Raw genomic sequence first — 23,318 nt, forward strand, 5'->3', positions numbered from 1 at the left:
GTTACCTATTGAGATTGTACTATGGATTATCAAAGAGAAAATAAAGGGAGTGTTGTCAACATATTGACAAATTAAAATGCAGTACATAAACAATTCTCTCAAAATCTAGTAACAATTGCTGAAATCTGCTGCAAAAATCTACTGGCTGTTGCAGCTGAAGCAGAGCCTAACTGTATTGCAGGGCATGCTAGTCAATAATTGAGATGATTGATTTTCATTCTCCTTTTTGTGATAATCTCCTCGTGATAAAGTCCTCGTTTGATGGGCCTAAATATGTTGATAATAAAAATACGGCCATGTATTGCATTTCAAGTATTTCTATTTGCATGAAGGAGGAGGAGGTATTGTGGTGGGTTAACTGTCATCTGCAGTTGTGTTGATTGGTCCTCTATAAATGTATGTCCTGTGGGTAGTGTGCATCTCTCACAGCAATGGCAACACAAATAATTTATTTCATGGTGAGCGGGAGACCAGAGAAAGCAGAGTTTCGGGTCAACTGTTCCACTCAAGATGTTAAAGGTAGGTTTTATGTCTTGTGCTTTGATAGTGGCCGATTCGATAACGGCTCAAGCTGTTGTTTCATGCAGGGCAATCTGAACTGTGCAGAATTGATAATGAGGGAGGTGTTACTCGTTCATGGCCTCATCCGTGAGCTGGGCAATGATTTGGATGTGACAATACAGGATATTTGATGCATAGTAGAAATATAAAGAATCTTTGATGCCTTTAGGTCTAGCTTTCAGTAGTCTTAAGTGCCATGCAGGTGGCTTGGACAGCTCTGAGTGTTGAAGGGTCGGTGTGGTGCTGTCACTTGCGACACTAAATAATAAAGTGTCACATGACTGTGGACGAGTTGAAGACTCTACGTCTCCCACTGTTGGCAGATCTGTTCCAGGCAGCAGCGGAAGCCGGTCCTAATGACATTCTGAAGTTGTATAACTCTAGCGGTAACCTCATCAACATCTCCCCTCAACTGAAGGCTAATAATCCCCAGTCTGCCTACAGTCTGGAGGTGGTGGCCTCAGACTACCACAGTGAGCATCTAAGTTCCCTCTTCCCTGGAGGGAGAGCATAGGATTGATTTCAAGTCTGATGTAGAACCTCATATTTGGACTATTTTGGCCGAGGACACAGTGATTAAACATACATGCATTATACCTTCATTTGTTTTTTGTGTTTTTTACTCTGCAGATACTGATCTGACTATGTCACTTGAAATGGATAAACTGGAGAAAAGGTCTTGTGAAAGTGATGTTTTATGGCTTATCTTTCACTAAGGCTACAGAATGCCTTGTCTTGGTAACACAATGACTAACCCCTCAGTGCAGCACTGTGCAGTTTAATTTCTCCAACATTTACATCCCAGGTTACAAAGTCTTGAGAGAAAGATCTTCACAGAAACTGGAGCAGTACCAGATGCTGTTTGTGAGTTAAAAGACCAAGTGGAGTCCTTCAGAAACAAACTTGAGGTTTGATTTGACCAACTGCCAGAATTATTAGATAGAAGCGTTAAGCATTTTCCTTATTATGGGTTTAAGTCTCCATCTGCTCTTCTCTCTGATCAATGGGTGTCTCTGTCGCTAACGTGGATAGAACGTGGACCACCTGAGTTGGCTGGGTCTTTTCAAAAACATGTCTGAGGGGATAGACAAATCCTACCCTGCCTCTAGAAGGAACGTGGCCAGCCCTCATGAGGAGCGGGAGCGAGTTCGCGAAAAATTCTTACAGATGAGGTGACCTCATCCCATAAGAACAGTGGCTGTCGTATGGCATTCAGACACAGGACATGTTTAGCCATCATATGTTTTGACATAATTCCTATTGTTGAGATTCATGACATGACTACAGAACAGATTTAAAGGTAATGTGCAGGTGGGTTTTAACACAGTCTTGTGCCATTGCATGTTGTCTCCTCAGCTCCCTCGAGATCACAGAGGATGTGAAGCAGTACCTCAAAACTCCAATGTTCGACAACTGGTGAGTCCTACTGTAGGGCTCCTATAACTGATATCAAAATACACACACAGACAATTATGACTAAAGTCCTTCCTTGCCAGGCAATGGGAAGATCCAGAGATGCTGGTGCTGCTGCAGGTGATGTTCACTGATCTAGACTTCATGTCAACATTCAACATCGAGCTGGAGGTGCTCCAGAGCTTCCTCTATGAGGTCTACTGCCATTACAACAACATCCCCTTTCACAACTTCAGACACTGTTTTTGCGTCTCCCAGATGGTAAGATGATGTTCTATTTACCCATCCATGTTGAATGTGCTCAGGAACTTTGTTTGAATGTCATTCAAACAGGTAGAACTGTTATCCAGGCCTAACCCAGCTGTCTTGGATAGAGGCCAAACTGCTATTTCATTTCCCGTTCTCCTATTGTTTTAGATGTATGGACTGATTTGGCTAACGGACCTGAGGAATAACATGGACAGTACAGATCTCTTCATCATGCTCACCTCTGCTCTCTGCCATGACCTGGACCATGCTGGTTACAATAATGTCTACCAGGTTAGCCCTGTGTGTTTGTTTATTACAACCGACATGACTTAAAGGTAACATGACCTGAATGATCTTCATTTCCAGATCAATGCTCAAACAGAGTTGGCGTTGAGGTACAACGATATCTCACCTCTCGAAAACCATCACTGTGCCATTGCTTTCGGAATCCTTGCAAAGGTATCTTTGTCTGATTAGCTTCACTTGACTTTTAGATTTATTACATTTACATTACATTTAGTCATTTAGCAGACGCGCTTATCCATACAGTAAGTACAGGGACATTCCCCCGAGGCAAGTAGGGTGAAGTGCCTTGCCCAAGGACACAGGGTCATTTCGCACGGCCAGGAATCGAACGGGCAACTTTGTGATTATTAGGGCGATTCCCTAACCGCTCAGCCATCTGACCCCCGTTTAGCGCTGTTCCTCCTTCAGTCTAAACCCTGTTCCTTCTCTTGCAGGCAGAGAGCAACATCCTAAAAAACCTGACCAACGAGCAGTACAGAAGGATTAGGGAGGGCATGATCCAGTATGGATTTACACACACACAAACAAACACACACACACACATATGGCTACAGTGTAAAAATGAATATATTTAATATATATTTTGCTGCCTTGCCTTGTCTGAAGAATGTAATTACCCAGAATGACCTGTGCTATTGACAAATACATCTGTCAGACTTAACTTGGACCTAACTTTGTTTTCAGATGTATCCTGGCTACTGACATGGCCAGACACAATGAGATCCTGAACAAGTTTAAATCCGCAGTGCCAGTGTTTGACTTCACCAACAAAGAGCACAAGGATGTGGTGAGAGGAGCTTCGACTTACAGTGCACAAAACCTTCATGGGATCTGCTGGGAATCCTGCTCCTCTGATTGGACATATTCCCTGTCTATTGTAATTGCAGCTCATGAAGATCCTGATCAAGGTGAGTGACATTTCCAACGAGGCCCGCCCCCTGGACGTGGCACGGCCTTGGCTTGACTGTTTGCTCCAGGAGTTCTTCCACCAGGTGATCAGGGTGAAATCCATCCACATGTTCAGCCAATGGAAAGTGTTATTATATGTCTATATTGTTTACTGAGCAGTGTGTTGGGTATAACAACAGCATCTAGACTTGTATTATTTGTTTAAATCTTCCCTACTGTTGCCCCACAGGCAGAATACATGGTCACATGCCTAGTCAGGGGCTGGTGTTTTACCCCTATTATAACTCACTTTGTGGCCTCACAATCTATATCCGGATTGCAGAGTGACATGGAGAAGCTGGAAGGTCTTCCCGTCTCTCCGTTCATGGACAGAGACAAGGTGTCCAAGCCGTCGTCTCAGACAGGCTTCATTGGCTTTGTGCTTCTGCCTCTTTTCACTGAGCTGACCAACCTCTTCCCCTGCCTGGAGGTGAGCCTCCTGTCTCTACACGAAACACTACTGATACAACTTCCTATGATGTTCATGTGGGAGGTTTGACAACAGCTGGGACTGTAATGTAAATGTTGTGTAAGGGACCCTAAGTGGCATTTGTTAAGCAGCACTTTGGAATAAGGAATGTCTATGACAAATAAAGTTGCACATACACACACTTGACCTCATTCTGTTCGTCCTCAGAAACACATCCTTGAACCAGTACGCAAGGCCCTGGACTATTACAGGGAGATGGAGAATGCAAAGGAACAGCAGAATCAGAACCCAAGTCCAGAGTGAGGACTTTGACACATCATGGAAGGTGTGATAGTCTTTTAGTCAATTATTGCCATGAGTGACAGAAGATATTTTGGTATACTGTATTAAACTGATTAAATTAAGATTTGTTTTGAATTTTACACATGTATCTAGAATAATTGAGTAGCTGTGTGAAATGATGGGGCCTTCAGTAGCTGTTTCAATTAATTGTTACTTAATTTTAATCAAATTAATACATTTGTTTTGTGTTGGTCCAACTTTTGACAAATTGTCTCTTTTATTCAATGCGAGAACTGGGTACATTGCAAAAAGTATGTATTGTGTGCATCATTTGGAGTTCATTTAGATATACAAACAAAAGTGCAAATAGTAGCTTTTTTTACCTGTTTTAAATGAATAAGAGTAATAAATATCAACAACTAGGACTCCAATGGCAACTTGGATGAGCTACAGTGTTTTAGAAAGAAATACATTAAAAAAACCATATAGTATAGGCCAATGTACATAAGCGTATTATCCGACAATACATTCTCCTGGCATTCAAAGTACCATTATTCAGTTAATCAGTAAACTACATTATGGATTAAGAACTTTAACAGTAGCTCCCATATGATTAACTTGCTTGTTCTTTTCTTTATAACACCATTCTGCTTTTGAGAGAAAACAAAAAATGTAACATGATATGCTGTCACCACGGGGTACATTAGATTTTTTAACAATAGAAACTACATAACCTTTGTACACTACCTTTGTTGTAACAGAATTACATTATGTCACACCTATTGATTTTTTTGTGTCAGTCAAAGTAACAAACATACAGTCAAAGTAACAAACATATTAAACATGGTACAGTTACTCAACCGAGAGTCTAAATCCAGTAAAATCATAAATAATGGCAGCAGCACATACAACCAAAACAGCGTATCAGCCTAGGATGAGATTGAAGGTGCACCTCTCCTGGCCCTAACCCCCCTATCTCCGTCCCTTGACTGGGAGTGAACATCAAGGGTCTGTCAGTGTCTGAGGACGGAGGGACTCATCACAGGTTTACAGTAGCATTGCACTATTTACACAGTTGGAGGGAAGGACTGGTGGAGATTCTCGGGGGTCCGGAGGCTGTTTGGACACTAGTTGAACATGATGGACTCTGGATCCTGGTTCATCATCTGAGCCATGTGCCGCAACACGTCCTTCTTGGTGATGATGCCCAGTAGACGTCTGGTGGAGGAAAAGAAGATGGAGGCAGAAAGACAGATAAAGCAGGCAAGTTCATCCACCTCAAGAGTAGTGCAGCGGGGCACCTGTTCCGCTGTGAGTGTAAATGCGCTGACGGAAACGACGACTCACCCGCTCCTGGTCACCAGACACTGGCGGAGGCCCAGCTTACGGAAGATATCCACCACCGTCTCCATGGGCGTGTGGTCGGTCACGGTGAAAGGGCTGAGGTTTAGGATGCGGCGCAGCTTGAGGGGCTGAGGGTTACTGGCCGGCAGCTGGGGGGCGTCCTCCGTGAAGTAGACCACGGAGCTGCTCACCACGCCGTCCTGCTTCTGACGGGCATTCTCTGGGGGGTTGGGACAAAGGGGGGGGTCAGAAGTTGGGACAAAGGGGGGGGTCAGAAGACAACTATGTGACCGGACTTTAGATTGGGTGGAGGGACCTCAGTGGTGGTGGAAAGGGTCAGGCTCTAAGAGGAGACGAGAGAGGAGGTGAAAGGATGAAAGAAGAAGGAGCTCGAAGTATTCGTTTAGGGGAGTCAGGTGGCTGAGCGGTGAGGGAATCGGGCTAGTAATCCGAAGGTTGCCAGTTCGATTCCCGGTCATGCCAACTGACGTTGTGTCCTTGGGCAAGGCACTTCACCCTACTTGCCTTGGGGGGAATGTCCCTGTACTTACTGTAAGTCGCTCTGGATAAGAGCGTCTGCTAAATGACTAAATGTAAATGTAATGTAATGGGTCAGCGGATGACAGACAGAAACAAACAAATCAAGAAAGGAGGAAAGCGTCGACGTCGAGAGAGCAGGCGTGTGTGTGGAGGGCGGGCGTCTTACTGATGGCCAGGGTGAGGTCCCGGCGCTGAACGAAGCCGATGAGGCGCTCCGACTCCCGGGACACAACCACGGGGAAGCCGTTGTAGTCGGTGTCCTTGATGAGCGCCTCCACGTCTTCCACCGTGGTGCTGTCCTGCGTCAGCACGGCCAGCGGCGGCTCGCTGCGGCGCGGGCGCATCACGTCGGTGGCCAGCGTCCGGTGGGTGAACTCGTCGCGCACGTCCAGGTAGGGGTAGCCGTTGAGCTGGATGTGAGACTCGTAGATGCCCTCCTTCCCGAAGGCGTCCGCCACCCACTTGCTGGTGACCGCCGCCGCCATCAGGGGCACGATGTACTCCAGGCCCCCGGTCAGCTCGAACATGATGACCACCAGCGACACGGTCATCCTGGTCACGCCACCTGGAGGGATGTCCCAGATTAGCATGGGTTTACATGAAGCCGACCGACCTAACTTTAAAAAGCTTACGGCTTATTCAAAAGGTGTTATTGAATCAAAAGTGTCAACTCTCTTCTCACTGAATGTGTGAAGAAAACCACTAACTGGGACTTGGTTTGGCAGCGTAGTGATTGATCCAGGTTTATATGTATGGTGAGCTCATCTCCCAGTACTCTGGTCTCTCACCTAGACAGGCAGCAGCCCCCACCATGGCGTACAGGCCAGGAGTCACACAGTCGGCCCCGGGGCGACACCAGTTCTTGAAGATGATCCAGTCGTGATGGTGGTAGGCCATCTGCTCCACGGCGATGCCCACGATGCGCCCAGCGATGGCCCCGACGGCCATACTGGGGATGAAGAGCCCCGATGGGATCTGGAGAGAACACACACACCAACAAGACTCAAGTCAAGGCACACAAGTCAAGTCTTCAAATCAGACTTCCCTTCACTTCTCCTAGCCTAGACGGAGGGAGAGATGGGTCCGGCAGGGCTAGGATCCTCACCTTCATGCCGAAGGTGAAGATGGTGATGACTATCTTGAAGACGAGCGCGAGCGCCAGCTGCCAGAGGGCCGTGTAGACGCCGGGCCCGGCGGGCCGGTCGGGGATGTCGTCCACCGGGCGGCTCATGTTGGGGTTGTTGATGTAGTCGCACAGCTGGGAGGACTCCAGCGCCCCGCAGTCGTTGAAGAGCTCCGAGATGAGCTCGCTGGTGCTGCGCCGCGTGTACGGGTTAGGGAAGGCCAAGATGGCGGTGATGCCCGTTATGGCGATCACCTCCAGGACGGGGTATTTCCCCAGCTGGGTGGTCTTCCTACGCCGGCACCAGGCGATGTTGCCCCTGATGAAGAGGGTCCCCCACAGGCCCCCGAAGACTCCCAGCAGGATGAAGGGCACCAGCTCAGCCATGTACCAGGGCGTGTGATACTCCACGTAGAACAGCACCAGGCGGCTGTTGCCAAAGGGGTTGATGGAGCGCAGGGTGAAAGCAGCCACTAGGGCGGCGAAAAAAGACCTCCACAGTGTCTTCAGAGGGAAGTAGTAGCTCACCTGTGGACAGACATTATTGTTCAGATAGATCTGTACTGATGCCTGTCATTTAATGTTTTATACCATGGTCTGGGTGAATACTCAATTCTGATTGGCTGCAGGGGTGTCCATTATCAGGTGATAATGTACACCGCGTCGGGCATTATCCCTTACATAATTGTTTATGTGGGGGACTAGTATGCATACCTCCTCCAGACTGAAGAGAACCCCTCCTATCGGAGCTCCGAAAGCCACTGAGACGCCAGCGGCTGCAGCAGCAGACAGCACCTGCACAACACACCCAGCCCAGCCCGCACATCAGCCACAGAGCTACCGCTAGCACAGCGCCCTTTAGAGGAACACTGTCGAGATCATGTTGGAGGTCACTGTGAGAGTTGGCACCAGTGGTTGCGTGAGAGCCAGGCGTACCTCGCGGCGCTTGCCCTCGTTCTTGCTGTACTTTGAGAAGAGGCTGCAGAAGAGGTTCCCGCAGCAGCAGGCCACGTGGACCAGAGGCCCCTCCTTCCCCAGGCTGAGCCCAGAGGACACGGCCAGCACCAGGGTGACCGTCTTGATCAACAGGGTCCACTTCCCCAGGTAGCCCCGGATGATGAAGCCACTCAGAATGGTCTTGATCTGCATGAGACAGACACATCATCCCTATGCTGTATTCACAACAGTGGATATTCACATTTGGGTTATACAGCTTTAAATGTAAATGGTAATAAGTCACACTCACCTCAGGAATTCCTGACCCACAAGCATAAGGGGCAAAGACTCGCACCAAGGACACAGCCAGGAAGGAGAATAAGAGTGCCCACAGCACATATAAGAAGTAGTTTAACACATATGCGCCAGCACCCTGGGGAATGTTAACAGAGGCATGGAATAAGCTCAGGGGCAAGTCCAGCTACTTCAGCAATCTGTCCTCAGTGCCGCAAATGGAGAACGGAACACAGTGATGTGCAGCTGAGCTGACCTCTGAGTGACCCGTCATCAGCTCTGCCCACTTCTGCCACTGTGGACACTTGTCCCGGTCGTCAAAGGTGGTCTCATTGGAGGTCCAGCAGCACTGCTCGTGGCTGTACCAGAAGGCTGACAAACACACACCCTCCTTGAGGTCCGTCATCCAGTCCACAGCTAGGTCTATGACTCCCGCCAGAGTACCTGCGTGGAGAGGTTCACACACGCAAACACAAATTGAGGAAACTGATTTGAAACTAAATTTGACCCAAAACCTAGATATAACATTGTGAGACAATAGTTTGTTTTTCACACCTGAGAGGAGCCCTATGAGCAGCATTACCACCCATCCTGACCAAGCATCCAGCAGACTCTTGATTAGTTCCCAGATGGACTCTTTACTCTTGATGGTAATCTAAATTTAAGGGGGTTGACACAAGGGGATGATGATAGAAAAATATTATATTGAAGTTTTAGGAGTACAGGGGCCAGTTACAAAGACATGGATAGACTTGATCTGATGTATTCACCTTCCTGTGGCGGTCTGTGTCTCTGGACTTCTCTCTCAGCCAGTCAATAGTGTGAAAGTCTTCATAAGTGCCGACATCTGGGAAGGGCTCATCAAGGAAGTCCATTAGGTTCCCAGCGCCATTGAGCTCCTCTGTGGGAGTGGCACTGCTGGCCCCTAAGACCAAACACAGAAGAGTCAGGACTGACTTCATTCTCCAAGACAGTGACAGGAGTGACGTCACACACAACGTCACCCACAACGTATACAGAGTGTTATACCGAAAAGACAAGACATCTGACAGGCCTCAGTCACGTCATCATGAATGAAATGTATAATTCATTCGATGCAATTGCAATAAACACTTACAAATGTAAGATTATTGGGTATATACAGAAGAAAATTGAATAGTATACTGTTGCTAACTAGCCAGCTAGTTAGGTACGTTGGTTTGTTTTTTTCTTGTGTCAGAGAAACCTGGATTTAAGACATTGGCATGCCATTAATAAGCCAATAAACTTACATCCTTTATCATGACGAGCAAGATACACAATCTAATATTACAGTCGTTAGTAACTTATACTGTTAATAACTTGTACAGTTCTAAACGTTGCAGACAGCTAAGCTAGCAAGCTCGTTTTTAGCATGCTCATGGCTTCAGAAGCTTGCAATTGAAATGTTTCTAGCTATTGCCTTACCGTCTGCTTCCATGGTCCCTTCTGTTCTATAAAATGTGTAATAACTATTAGCAATGTAATTTATTTTATGTAACTGTCACATGCGTGGTCATGTTTCTACATTGCATTTGCTTTGTTTAGCTAGCTAGATCGCTGTGACACAAAACAAATGGGGAGGAGAGATTTCTGGTCTCCCACAATGCATTTGCTCGAGCAGGCAGTTCGTTATCCCGGTTTGCTACAGTCCAAGACAGCATTCTGTTTATAGCCTACTAAGTAAAGGTAAACTAGTTGTATAAGAATGAATGAATAGGTATGATTGTTGGAATAATTTGCATGATATCATTATTTTGTATTTTTTATTGGTGCTGTTAGCAATAAGATCTGCCACAAGGAGAATCAGGGACAGAAACAGGGACATCTTGTGGACAGCAAATATAAAGCTAAACCTGAAGTTTAGATTCATGAAGGGCCAGATAAATAAAGTCAGATTCCTCTGCGGATTTTAACTGAACTTTGATTTAACTTTTGTAATGCAGCATAATGTTACAGGGTACCGTTCAAAAATCCGGTATTGGATTGGTTGTTAGAAACAGACTCGAGCCTTAGGTATTGCGCTACTTTTTGTGAACGGAAAGTGTATCCTTTACTTCCAAAAAATGCATTCAGTAGCCTATCTGTTGGTGATGACAGCACTCAATGTTGAGAGCATACATTCACCGACTCCACTGTTATATCCTATGCCTTAAAGTCATTCAATCTTAGAAAAATAATATGGTTAAAATGACACTACAAACATTCTCAGGGTGTATCAGGATTTGTGCCTTGCATGTTTTCACAGGTCTTGGGTGTGTCTGTCAGTGCATAACTATTATGCCTTGAGGTAGAATTTCAGGGAGTTTTTATCAAGGACAAAGATTCAGGAGGGCGTTTACTGTGGTGAATCCCTCCTCAGTCAACTAAAGGAACAGCTGACATCAGTTGTAAGTAAATAACTTTCATCCATTTACCATGTATCATTTGATTTTAGAAAAGCAGTTAGGTGATGAATACAGTGTCCTGTATTTAAGACTTTTTTATTTTAAAATGCAAGTCTAAAAGCGTGCACTTTATACAAGCTTAAATAGTATGTGGAAGGGTGTGTTAACTTCAGCTTTAACTTCCTGTGAATCATTAACTGTATATTTGCTAAGTTTGACAGCCATCCAGACACACATTCCCCAGCCAAAGAGTTAGTCATATGTACGAGATGTGAGAGATTCAAGTATATCCTGATATTAGCCATTTAACACATGCAATATTAAGTGTCCGCAGAGCTTGTCTTTCACCAGTCAGGGTATCTTTTCCATTTCCTTCTACAGCTAGTTTAACCAGTTTTGTATGTTCTTTGTTGATGTACACATGTGTTGTACGTTGTCAAGCTGTGTCCTTCGGTCTGCCTTTCTATTTGTGACTTTTTTTCTGTGAACCACAAAACATTCAAGGTTTTGCTTCCAGGTTGATATCATGATGAAGTCCAACAGAGATTTATCAGAGGATCTGGACCTGAGCTTCCTCTCCACTGATGAGGAGATGGCAATTCGGCAAGTGCTTCAGAGAGATGAGAATCTAAAGAGACGAGAAACTGGGCGCATACGGTAAAATAATTACATTTTGGTCAAGGTGCAGTTGTGTTGTAATTGTTGAAGGTGGTTTGTTGTTGGATTATAGGGTTTGAAATATATTGCAATGAATGTCCGCCATTATTCAGTAGTTTCAAAGTGTACTATTTCCTTTTCTTGTCAGTTTTTAACTGTTTATTGTTATCAGGCGACTGCGTCTGTCCATCCCTGATCCTAAGAAGCTCAAAGTCATGACAGGAGAGTGGTTTGAAGAACTCAGGACTTGTCGCTATGGGCGGCAGTCTGATGTGACTGAGGTGGTTCGGTCTTCAATGAGGAGAAAGAAGACAACAGGTACTGTATGCTTCCATAACCCCACTGATAATAACAAGGCTCTGTCACCCCTATTTTTAACCCAGGAAGTATAGTCGATAGCGAATGTACTGCAGTTATATAATCAATAGAGGCTTGGGCGTTATGGTTTGACTATTGTGATCTCTGCAGTACCTAGGGGTAGTCCCTATCGTGACACCAGAAAAACCGACTCCAAAGGAGAAGACATGAAAACCGACTCTCAAACTAAGACATCTGAGTTGTAAGATACAGTAAAAGATCCGTAGAGGCCATATAGTTGTTTAACTTTAGCACTTGTTTCTCATGCTGCTCTTAATGTATGAACTTGCTTTCTTTCTTTTGTCACACAACATAGCAAAACACTGAATACTAGTTTTCTAAATCCTGCGTTTCGTGAAGAAAAGGTGTGTCTTACTGCTTTTTTTCCAAACCTTATCGAAAGCCCTCACAATATATCTACAGTACATTCATTGATTCTATTGTTTCATACTAATCAATTCCTCAGGTTAAGTTGGAACTCTCTGAAGAGGAAAGTGCTGCAAATGAAGGTGAGTGCAAAGCATTTAATAAACTGACTAGGGATCCATTTATTTCTCTGACCTTTGTACTCTGTGTACACAAATAGAACCCAAGTTAACACCTTTGTTTTATACAGACGTCACCACTGTTGACATTCCTGAATGGAAGACCCCACCCTCTCAGAAGTCTTGTGAGCAAACCAGTAGAAAGGGAATCAGCCCCAACCCTCTTCTATTAACAAAGCACCAGGATATAGACTACTTTAGCACTGCCAACCCAGACCATCCATCACCAAAACCCAGAACCCTCAAGACGTCCTCCTTCCCTGTCGAGGAAGTAGCCCCTAAGTCTCAGTCCACCCTTACCACAGAGTCTGATCCCAGCCCTCCACCCGAACCAGGACCAGAACCACAGGATGACATCACATACCTGCAGTCCACCCGAAAATTGGTCCTGCCCCCAGAGATAAAGGATGACCCAGAGCAGAGAAGCCCCACCGTGTCTGTGGACCCAAACACATGGACACAGCCTGCGGTCGAGGACCACTTCATAGAAGTCAACATAACAGACAAGAGCCCTGAAAAGACTCCTACAGTGGTAACATTACCCAGCGACAGCATACAGGGTAGGTCAGCGCATAGATTTGGTGCTACAATGGGAGAGAGAGTTACTACTGAGAGTCCATCTGGTGGTGACACAGAGAACAGGTCGGAGGAGAGACCAAATGCAGGAAGAGGTGTTGAATGTGCTGACCACAGCAAGTCTGTGGAGGGCGCTATGCAAGCTGGTCCACCTCACCTTGAAGAGGTTTCATTTGAGCCTTACAATATGAAGCATGTTTCAAAGAAGCCAAATAAAGACCCCAAACCAGAAGAGGCTCAGAGCCACACTGAACCATCGTTCAGATCTCTCCAGTCAACCTCTGAATATAACCCCTTCTGTACAACAGAGGTACCTGTATCTGTAGAAGGCCCCCAACAGTCGCCCCAAAAGAAAGCCCAGATTTCTGTGGAGCCGAACACATGGAAACAGCCGGAAGTGGATGGAGACTTTATACAGGTCAACTTGGCAGACGAGGGGCAGTCCCCTGAAAAGACTCCTAAAGGTGTAACATCACCCAGCAACAATACACAAGGTATGTCAGAGGAGCATAGATTTGATGTGGAGCGTTCAGAGCTCCAGTTTGTCCCGACTCCATCTGTTGGGACGTTGGTGCGAAGCAGCCGAATTAAGCCTCAGTCAAAACAGGAGAATTTCGCAATAGGAGAGACAGTTACTGCTAAGAGTCCACCTGGTGGTGACATGGAGAACAGGTCAGAGGAGAGGCTACATTCAAGAAGTGATGATGAATGTTCTGACCATAGTCTGACCAAGTCGTCTTCTAGAACCCCACCTATAGAGGGCGGTAAGCAGGCAGGTCCTCCTCACCTCATAGAAGTTCCATCTGAGCCTTACATATTTAAGCAAACTAAGCCTGCTTCAAGGAAAGGTAAAGAAATCCAAGAACCCAAACCAACAGAAATTAAGAGTCACAGTGACCTACCGTTCAGACCTCTCCAGTCAACCCCTGGATATAACCCTTTCTCAACATCAGAGGTACCTATATCAGTAGGAAGCACTCAACAGTCACCCCAGGATAAATCACAAAGCATAAAACCAGTGGGCAAATCAGTTGACACAGACAATTCCCTTGATATAAGGGACGCCAAATCTGAGATTACAATATTGTCCTCATTTGTAAATCCTTCTATGAATGACAAGGTTGAATTATCCATTACCCCAGCAGAAAACAGGAGCATGGACAAAGATGTTATCAGGAATTTAAGCAAGGATCTTTACCCTGACACTAAGGTGGTTGGTGGTGACACTCATCACACAGAAAAGGATCAAAGTCGATTTACAGGCCAGACTCATGAAAAAACCCCTAAGGAGGTAAAATTAACCAGTGACATTTCACAAGGTATGTCAGAGGAGCATATGTTAGTTGTTAAGAATACAGAGTTCCAGTTTGTGCCAACTCCATCTATTGGGTTGTGGGAGGGAGGCGGCCGAATTGAGCCTGAGTCAAAACAGGAGAATCTCACAATAGGAGAGACCGTTTCTACTAAGATTCCATTTGTTGGTGACACACAGAACAGGTCAGTGGAGAAACTAAATGCTGAAAGGGATGTTGAACGTAAGTCGTCTTCTAGAACCCCACCAGTAGAGGGTGGTAAGCAGGCAGGTCAACCCCACTTCGAAAAGGTTCCATCTGAGCCTTACATTCTCAGGCAACCCAAACCAGAAGAGGCTCGGAGCCACAGTGAACTGCCCTTTAGCCTGCTTCAGTCAACACCTGGCTATAACCCATTCTCTACAACAGATCAATCTATGTCTGTAAGAAGCCCCCAACAGTCAGCCGGAGAGAAATCACAAAGCATAAAACCAATAGACCAGCCATTTCTCAAGGATGATTCCCATGCCATAGGGGAAGTTAAATATAAGATGACAACATTGTCCTCACCTGTAAATCCTCCTGTTGTTGTTGCTTCTGTAAATGAAGAGGTTGAATTAGCCATCACACCAGCAGAAGACAGTGACATGGAAAATGATGAGGCCGTCAACAATTTGAAAAAGGATCTTTACCCTGACACTGAGGTGGTTGGGGACAAGAGTCATGACACAGAAAAGGATCAAAGAGTATTTCCAGAAGTCTTGGATGTGGGAAAGTTGGAGCATGTTCAGATCCCTGTAAAGGTGGAAAGAGAAGAGTCTACAGAATCACAGAGTGAAGCAATAGTTAAAGCACCAATTGCAGTAAATGTAAAAGAGATGGAAAGGCCTAAAGAAGAAGCCACATCAGAAACCGAAATGTTTTTAATTGCAGATTCTGTTGTCACCAAGTCATCAAAAGTCCCTGCTGAGGTTTCCACACAACAAGCCAATCAGGAAGCTGGGAAATATCCCATCCCCACCATACTGCTCAATTCATCTCAGTCTCCAATAACAGAGGAAGTTAAAGGTAGGCAAGGTCACCCCTAGTTATTTGTAAATGTTGCGAGTCAGTGAGATTGTCACAGCTTTCATTCATTGGCCTATGCTTGAGCAGATGCAAGCCCATGGTAACCCTTAGTACACAGCTATTATTTAATACTCCAAGCTTTGCAATATTAAGGACTTGGATCAAATTTTGGACAAATAAATATTCACATTCTCCCTCAACACAGGTTTAGGACATCGGAGAAAAGTTCTGGAAGTTTCTTCAGTGAGTGGCTCATCACTGGGAAACTTGGAGGTTAGACATCCATATGCAGAAAAACATTCACATTTCTCCTTTTCCAATCAGGAAACTTGAGGCAATGAACAAAGTAGCCCATTAACCGCTCACCGTGTTCCTGCTGTGTTCCCCTCAGAATGAGACTGTGGACTCAGATGACGACCACACCTCAGTTTCTAGCCAAGGCTCAGACTTCTCTGACAGACAAGGGTATGGCAGTACCTTGTCCTTATCACACTCTGGGGTAAGGTCATCTTGTATTTATAAAAGTTTCATTTTTGTCTACCAGGTGTTGAAGTTTTGTATTCATAAAGACAGGTTGTATTGACAAGATGGCTTTTTTGACTGTGCTCTCTGCCCTTCAGCGCACTGGCAGTATGCTAAGTGTGTACAGCGATGCCGGGGATTTTGGGAATGTGACAGTCCAGGGGGCTGTGGAGTTTGCCCTGAGGTACAGCAAGGAAGGAGAGTTCATTGTCACTGTGGAACAATGTCTGGATCTGGCGTTCGCTAATGCCCGCAAAAAACGGACAGACCCGTAAGCTTGATACACAAACACAGACATGCAAATAAAATATATGAGCTGTTTTTCCCATACACAAACAAACCCAACCTCTAGCTACACAAATGTGCGCACACACACACTGAGGCCTTAACAAGTATGTTGTGTGTGTGTATTATGTGTCTAATATTCAGATATGTAAAGACCTACCTCCATCCTGACAAATCGCACAGCAGCAAGAAGAAGACCTCGATCAAAAAACGAACTACCAACCCAGTCTATGGTGGAGAAACACTCAAAGTAGGCGCATTGCTGATACAAAAACACGGAACGACATTTGCCCTATAGGAACAGATCAAAACAATTCTACATTTATTTTGTGTTCCTCAGTATAAAATAAAGATGGAGGAGCTGAAAGGCAGGACCCTCAACCTGTCTGTCTGGCACAACGATTCCCGAGGTAGAAATGTGTTTCTGGGTCAGGTGGAGATCAACCTTAAGACCTGGGACTGGGGCCATGAGGCCCTAACCTGGTACAACATGCAACCAAAGGTACCGTACACACCAATTGTTATTTCTTAAGAGTGAAAGGGGAAATACAAAGACCTTGATGATCAATAAGACAACATTACTGCTCAGTGATGTAAGGATAGAAGGGCTTCCCTATTGAAATCAAGGTTAATGTTCAAATATTGTGAAAAAAGGATCACCAATGTTGTTTGTTGTAGAGTTCTGAGGGTCAAGAGGTCTCTGAGAACCATGGAGTGTTGACGGTTGCTCTGAAATATCTTCCCCCTGGATCAGCAGGTAGGGCTGGTCATCTGATAAGGACTAGTGCAATAATTCATTTAGTAAATTGTTGAAAGGACATTTATCACTTTCACCTGGTCTGGGTATATATATATATATATCTCTGCCTAGTCATGCTGACCGGTCCTATCCTGTCCCTCAGGCATTGCCAGGCCAGACTCAGGGGAGATCCACGTGTGGCTGAAGGAGGCCAGGGAGTTGCGGAAGCTCAAGGCTCAGGGCGTGGATTCCTTTGTCAAGTGGTGAGTGAGGGAGAGACACATATTCAGGGCTAAACATTGCCTCGATATAGTAAGAACTCAAACCTTTGTGCCACTACTTTCATTGGTGATGTCTCAGTCTGCCTTGGTCCGTTCAACACATACACCATCTCTGTAGTTACATGCTGCCAGACACAAGCAAGAAGAGCCGCCAGAAGACCCGCGTGATGAAGAAGAGTCAGGAGCCAGTGTATAACCACGCCATGGTGTACGATGGCTTCCGTGACGACGAGGTCAGAGAGGCGTGCTGCGAGCTGACTGTCTGGGATCAAAACAAACTGTCCAATCAGTTCCTGGGAGGGGTCAGACTTAGCTTGGGCACCGGTAAGTTAGTGAACTGATCAACACTAATAGTTGATGTTCCAATTCTGAGTCATAAATAACTAAGTGTGTACCATGAGCTTTTGATCTAGCTCAATGCTAGTTTCTGACTTGCAAGGCATTATGCAGTTTTAATGAATGGTTCCTCCAAGTCTTTAGTAACACATTGTGACTACAGGGCAAAGCTATGGCAAAAAGGTGGACTGGATGGACTCATGGGACCAAGAGATTGGGCTGTGGGAGAAGATGCTAGCCAGTCCAACCAGCTGGGTGGAGGGAGAGATGCCCCTTCGCTCCGCTATGACTCCAAGGAAAAAGAGCCTTCGTTAGGTGATGGGACTGTGAAATAAAGATTGATACATGTTAAACTTTGCCAATCTCAGATGGTTGTGATCTAGATGTAACAATAAAATAATTTAGCAATGAATAGCCTTTGGAATTGTCCTGGTGTTCTACACCACATCCTGAAGTTTACAGAACTGCAATGGGTACACCAATTTTTATGAAAATATTTCAGTCATCACTTTAGGGTTCCAGTAATGATCAAAGCCATGTCAGGCAACCAAGCAATTGCAAATCAACCATTGGTACCAAACACCAAGGCTGTAGCCATGGAGTCAACATGGGGGGGGGTGGGGGGGGAGACAAATTAAATGTTATAATTTTGGACAGCGTGCATGGTTGCCTGTCGTAGCAAGTTTATATTTTTATATCAATATATTGAGGGGGACATTATAACCAGATTTGAATATTGGGGGGGGGGGGGGGAACATGTCACCCCTAATATGCATTATGATAACGGCCTTGCCAAACACTGCACCTGGCTCTTGAAGACAGATTCAATACACACAATTAAGGGTTTCATAAAAATAGGCAAAGGAATGACTGCATCCTTGAACACATTTTATTTCCCCATTTGCTTTCGACTATCAAGCAACATGGTACAGAAAGCTTACAATGGCCAATGAGCACAACCTAGTGTTCCTTTAGGGTAAAACATGACAACACCCTTTAGATTTAACCTTTTTTTCTACAACACTTAAATATACAGGAGAGTCAAACCCAGGTTGTCATATGTCAGACAGATCTTTATTCCATCTCATTTCATTGGAAACATTAAATATAACTTTTCAGAATGACGAGACAGGTACAATTTTTGTATGTGAATGTTTTACAAAGCAAGTGCTCCTACCACAGGACCATAATTTCTCCCTCCCCTGCACAACAGTAAAAGACTGATGAGTTTATGAGTGCTCTTCAGCCAGTTTCGCAGCCTTCTCGACCACCTCCTCGATGGCGCCCACCATGTAGAAGGCCTGCTCTGGGAGGGGATCGTACTCACCTGGAGAAAGTTGCCATAGTTAAACAGACAATCGGAATGGCCTCATAGGCACATGAAATAGTCAGGTAACTACACAACTGAAGGACCCCTAACTGGTACATACCATTCAGAATGCTCTGGAAACCAGCAATGGTTTCCTTCAGGGGCACCAGTTTGCCCATGTGACCAGTGAACACCTCAGCCACCTGGAAGGGCTGGGACAAGAAACGCTGGATCTTGCGGGCACGTGACACGATCAGCTTGTCCTCCTCAGACAACTCATCCATACCCAGGATGGCAATGATATCCTGCAGGGACTTGTAGTCCTGAAGGGAGAGAATCGTAAGCACATTGGTCGGCATCATCCTGCACCAACCAAAAAACGGGCCCATGGGTGGATAGAAAGCAACCTAACAAACCTGGAGGATCTTCTGCACGCCACGGGCGACGTCATAGTGCTCAGCTCCGACAATGTTGGGGTCCATGATACGGGAGGTGGAATCCAGAGGGTCCACGGCGGGGTAGATTCCCAGCTCAGCGATGGCACGGGACAGCACAGTGGTGGCGTCCAAGTGAGCGAAGGTGGTGGCTGGGGCGGGGTCAGTCAAGTCATCAGCGGGCACGTAGATGGCCTTTTAGGAGGGGAAAGGCTTGGTTAAGTACACAGGTTGTACGCAGACAATCCCTAATAGGTGCTGATAAGGAATAGTTGGTACGTTGCAGGAATACTGTTTTACCTGCACAGAGGTGATGGAACCCTTCTTGGTGGTGGTGATTCTCTCCTGCATGGTACCCATGTCAGTGGCCAGGGTGGGCTGGTAACCCACAGCAGAGGGGATACGACCCAGCAGGGCAGACACCTAGAGGTGACATGATAAGATATAAGGGCCATTTCATGTGTCTACATATCGTTTGTGCCCATCTGTATTGTTTAAACAAAGCATTCATAAAAATAAAATAAAAAGTTCAACAATTGAGATTGGAGAAATCAATGATTTGAATGCAAATTGCTTGCTTAGTCAGCCTGTGCTGAAGTTAGACAAAGGTTTGACCCCTAGCTGACCTCGGAGCCAGCCTGGGTGAAGCGGAAGATGTTGTCAATGAAGAGCAGCACATCCTGACCCTCCTGGTCACGGAAGTACTCAGCCACAGTCAGGCCAGTCAGGGCCACTCTGGCGCGGGCACCTGGGGGCTCGTTCATCTGTCCGTACACCAGCGCTACCTGGAGGGAGGAGAAGGGGTTCAAGTTAATGAAAAGTTTCCAGTGTAAAACGATTACTTAAAACACTGGTTGAAAAGTAGTCAAACAAAAATACAAGGCCTGGTCTTCACCTTGGAGGTGGTGTCTTTCAGGTTGATGACACCAGACTCAATCATTTCATGGTACAAGTCATTTCCTTCACGGGTACGCTCTCCCACTCCGGCAAACACAGAGTAACCACCATGGGCCTTGGCCACGTTGTTAATCAGCTCCATGATCAGCACAGTCTTGCCCACACCAGCACCACCGAACAGACCTAAGGCAAGCAGTCAGTTTATTACAAGTTAGATTCATTACTACCATGACATGCCTTCTGCTTGTTTCACTGGAGTGTGTGAAAGGTTGTTGTTGAACGTACCAATCTTGCCTCCCTTGGCATAGGGAGCCAGAAGGTCCACCACCTTGATGCCAGTAACCAGGATCTCCTGCTCCACACTCATGTCGGTGAACTCTGGGGCCTCAGCGTGGATTGGGGCAGTGCTGAGAAGGAACAAAGTCAAGTCCATCCCATCAGATCACCATCGTCATTTATTTTGAATTCTACCCTTAATTAAGAATACTGGAGTTGAATATCTGTTAACAAAACGTACTGCTTGGTGGAAATTGGACCCCTCTCATCAATGGGCTCTCCAATAACATTCATGATTCTTCCCAGAGTCTCAGGCCCAACTGGGATTCTGATGGGGGCACCAGTGTCCAGAACCTTCTGCCCACGGACTAAACCTTCGGTACCATCCATAGCAATAGTGCGCACGGTGTTCTCCCCTGTGGATAGACATAGTAGTTAATAATGCTACAATGCGCTGCATGGTTGGAAGTGACAGCAATCATAACCAAGAAGTAGAGTAATGGTTGAGGAGATAGTTACTCACCAAGATGCTGTGCCACTTCCAGAACGAGTCTGGACTCGCGGCCAGCGACCTCGAGAGCATTGAGGATGGGAGGGAGGTCGTCGTCGAACTGGACGTCGACAACGGCACCGATGACCGCTACGATTTGCCCACTAGCGGCGGCGGCGGCGACAGCTGGAGCTGCATAGTCTCTCCCTGTTAAAGTTAAACCAGTGTGGAAGGTAAGAAGTACAATCAGAAACCAAACAAATTACAATGACTTTGCCATATTGACATTAGTCAATTAAATTAACTGCAGAGCACAACGTGACGCTCCATCATTGCTGCAGACGATTGAAATAAAGTTGCGCTACGCAGGCCGTCTCAATGTCAAGTATTCTCGGCCATGTTACGCAGGCAAGCTTATCCACTCCGTTAGGGAATACATTACATAATTTGTATCTAAATTATAAATGGCATTTCCACTGGACCCCCTTGGCCCATGAATCACATTTAACTTAACTAAATGTCACACATTCTGCTACCAAGACGTACTAGCTACTGTAGCTAACCCAAACGCACTAGCTTTATTTGGGAGGTCGAACGTTGTCAAGATCACCATGTAGCTACATAGCCTAGTTAAATTGCTACCCAATTACATGGTATATTATTATTTATCATTATCACCAAAATACTACACATTTACCATTTCACATTGACAACGTTTATTGGTTATTGTCTGTCAAGCAGCACCATCTAAGAACTTCGCAAGCAGTTGCTAATAAGCTAGCTATGCTAGCGCGAGCCACCATTCACATGTCGCAACAAAGGTCATTCCTGTTTGGATGAAAGTCAGGACTTAAAGCCATCTACAACATGGCAATACTAATATAGTTTACATAAACTGCATCAATGGCAAATGTTAAGAGTTTCAAAACACGACGCGTTTCATGACGTTATCGTTTAAAAAATATGGGGCCTTCTCAATTGACAGCAGGCGTGTTCCTCGCGAGTTAGCGAAGTTAGCATAATCCCTGTCCTCGAACTCTGCACAAATAATTATTTCCTTATGCATTTTCGCACCAAAAACATTCATGCATGTTGGACATACGTGAGAGAACCGCTGGGGATCCAACGAGGGCCTTCAGTGGATGAACTCCAGGCTTCAGAGCCTGCAGAGCCCCGGTGCAGCAACGTCCCACAGCTCCTAACATTGTCAAAATGGCTGAAGGTGGAAAGAGACAGAAGAACTTGTGGCTTTATAATGAAGGACCGGGAAACTGAACTGAGCGTGCGCGAAACGTCAGAGGCTATACGGAGCAGGCGCACTTATCAATGGCGCTGTTGGCATTCCTCTGGACTGTACATCTTGTACATTAATGTTCAACAGTTAACAAAGTTCACCCAGACACACTACTTTGTGAAGTGCGTTTGTATAGCATGTGTCAGAGAAATTATAAGAAACTCCCATAGCTCTAACATCAAACTCAAGGTCAAACTGACATAACTAAGAGAAAATAGTTGAATTATTTCTATGGTGAAAGTTGTGTAGGCCTACATATTGTAATGTCGGACATAAATACGAAGAGTGTTGACTTAAGGGATCGGTCTGATTGTCCCCCCATGCTGACACCTTCGATCTTCTTGGTGCATGGCATACACTCGCTCTTTCTCTGTGCCCAACATGCAGGTAGGACAGGCACACATCAGGGCCTGAAGTAACAAGCGGTTGTACAGGATATTCCATCACAGTCCTTCCAGAATGTGAAGGAAAGGGGCCACTGCTCATCTACATTACTTCTCTCTCTCTGTGTCTATCTGTCTGTCTCGCTAGATCACTCTACCCCACACACACACACCAGACAGGTCATCACCACCATGGAGACATTGAATGCGAAGTGCTCAAACTATTGAATTTGCTATCTTGACACTTTTTGTCCACTAGAGTGTAGTGTTGCACCTTGTGCACCTTGTGCAACACCCGTCTCGCAGACGGGAGAACAATGGTACTGATAATTTTGTAGCATAAATAATAGGGTAGCTAATTGAGATTTGTCTACAAGGCTTTTTCAATTCTTAAGAACATTTATGAAACCTTCAGTCTTTTATGATTTCCATGCCCCTGCTCCTTCAGACTAGAGGAGACGATGATTGTAGCAATGCTATTTCAATTGCTATTATATTTTGCTATACATCACCAGCAATCATGGTCATACACAGGCAAGTTGAGTAATTATTTTGAATTAATAGAGATGTTTGAAACATATCTAAGATTGCACTGTTCAGAAGCAGGATGATGGGATGTGTAGAGAGTGCTCTAATCTGGATCCCACAACCATCCACTGCTTTCAGACAGCCACAAATATATATCTTCTTATGTTCACCATTCCAATGGAAATGACTCAGCAATGTTTTGTGTGAGCGTCTGCTTT

General features: G+C 45.4%; 4 protein-coding genes across 7 annotated transcripts; 2 read left to right on the top strand and 2 right to left on the bottom strand.

The window, feature by feature from the left end:
* Positions 1–417: 417 nt before the first annotated feature.
* LOC136965832 (high affinity cGMP-specific 3',5'-cyclic phosphodiesterase 9A-like) lies at positions 418–4,344 on the top strand. Its single transcript, XM_067260101.1, has 14 exons — positions 418–519; positions 885–1,034; positions 1,192–1,237; positions 1,367–1,469; positions 1,594–1,733; positions 1,918–1,977; positions 2,058–2,235; positions 2,392–2,514; positions 2,590–2,682; positions 2,964–3,031; positions 3,214–3,316; positions 3,417–3,521; positions 3,761–3,907; positions 4,115–4,344. Exons 1-14 carry the CDS (start codon positions 432–434, stop codon positions 4,208–4,210), a joined length of 1,500 nt encoding a protein of 499 aa, XP_067116202.1. The 5' UTR covers positions 418–431; the 3' UTR covers positions 4,211–4,344.
* A 42-nt stretch (positions 4,345–4,386) lies between these two features.
* On the bottom strand, positions 4,387–10,007 carry LOC136965831 (H(+)/Cl(-) exchange transporter 4). Its single transcript, XM_067260100.1, has 12 exons — positions 9,873–10,007; positions 9,197–9,351; positions 8,982–9,081; positions 8,683–8,870; positions 8,443–8,565; positions 8,133–8,339; positions 7,911–7,991; positions 7,179–7,724; positions 6,862–7,048; positions 6,240–6,638; positions 5,537–5,753; positions 4,387–5,407 (listed from the first exon to the last, which is right to left on the bottom strand). The coding sequence occupies exons 1-12, from the start codon at positions 9,883–9,885 to the stop codon at positions 5,317–5,319; spliced, it is 2,307 nt and encodes a 768-aa protein (XP_067116201.1). The 5' UTR covers positions 9,886–10,007; the 3' UTR covers positions 4,387–5,316.
* Positions 10,008–10,062: 55 nt separating this feature from the next.
* Positions 10,063–17,901, top strand: si:ch211-266g18.6 (synaptotagmin-like protein 1). Of its 4 annotated transcripts, none has more exons than XM_067260096.1 (18): positions 10,063–10,133; positions 10,693–10,834; positions 11,349–11,488; positions 11,661–11,806; positions 11,957–12,047; positions 12,162–12,210; positions 12,312–12,354; positions 12,462–13,460; positions 15,192–15,326; positions 15,532–15,599; positions 15,718–15,825; positions 15,947–16,119; positions 16,278–16,383; positions 16,474–16,635; positions 16,812–16,890; positions 17,036–17,135; positions 17,272–17,477; positions 17,653–17,901. In XM_067260096.1, exons 3-18 carry the CDS (start codon positions 11,358–11,360, stop codon positions 17,802–17,804), a joined length of 2,748 nt encoding a protein of 915 aa, XP_067116197.1. In that variant the 5' UTR covers positions 10,063–10,133; positions 10,693–10,834; positions 11,349–11,357; the 3' UTR covers positions 17,805–17,901. The 4 variants fall into 4 exon arrangements, with proteins under 4 accessions (XP_067116197.1, XP_067116198.1, XP_067116199.1 ...); XM_067260097.1 differs by having other exon boundaries at positions 12,462–12,950; XM_067260098.1 differs by lacking the exons at positions 11,957–12,047; positions 12,162–12,210; positions 12,312–12,354; positions 12,462–13,460 and having other exon boundaries at positions 10,072–10,133.
* Positions 17,902–18,364: 463 nt separating this feature from the next.
* Positions 18,365–22,140, bottom strand: atp5f1b (ATP synthase F1 subunit beta). The gene is made up of 10 exons (XM_067260060.1): positions 21,998–22,140; positions 20,929–21,102; positions 20,647–20,821; positions 20,415–20,536; positions 20,128–20,312; positions 19,859–20,017; positions 19,533–19,655; positions 19,215–19,427; positions 18,920–19,121; positions 18,365–18,816 (listed from the first exon to the last, which is right to left on the bottom strand). The coding sequence occupies exons 1-10, from the start codon at positions 22,098–22,100 to the stop codon at positions 18,719–18,721; spliced, it is 1,554 nt and encodes a 517-aa protein (XP_067116161.1). The 5' UTR covers positions 22,101–22,140; the 3' UTR covers positions 18,365–18,718.
* Between the last annotated feature and the right edge of the window lie 1,178 nt (positions 22,141–23,318).

The sequence above is a fragment of the Osmerus mordax genome, chromosome 22 (assembly GCF_038355195.1).
Source record: "Osmerus mordax isolate fOsmMor3 chromosome 22, fOsmMor3.pri, whole genome shotgun sequence".
Classification (NCBI taxonomy): domain Eukaryota; kingdom Metazoa; phylum Chordata; class Actinopteri; order Osmeriformes; family Osmeridae; genus Osmerus; species Osmerus mordax.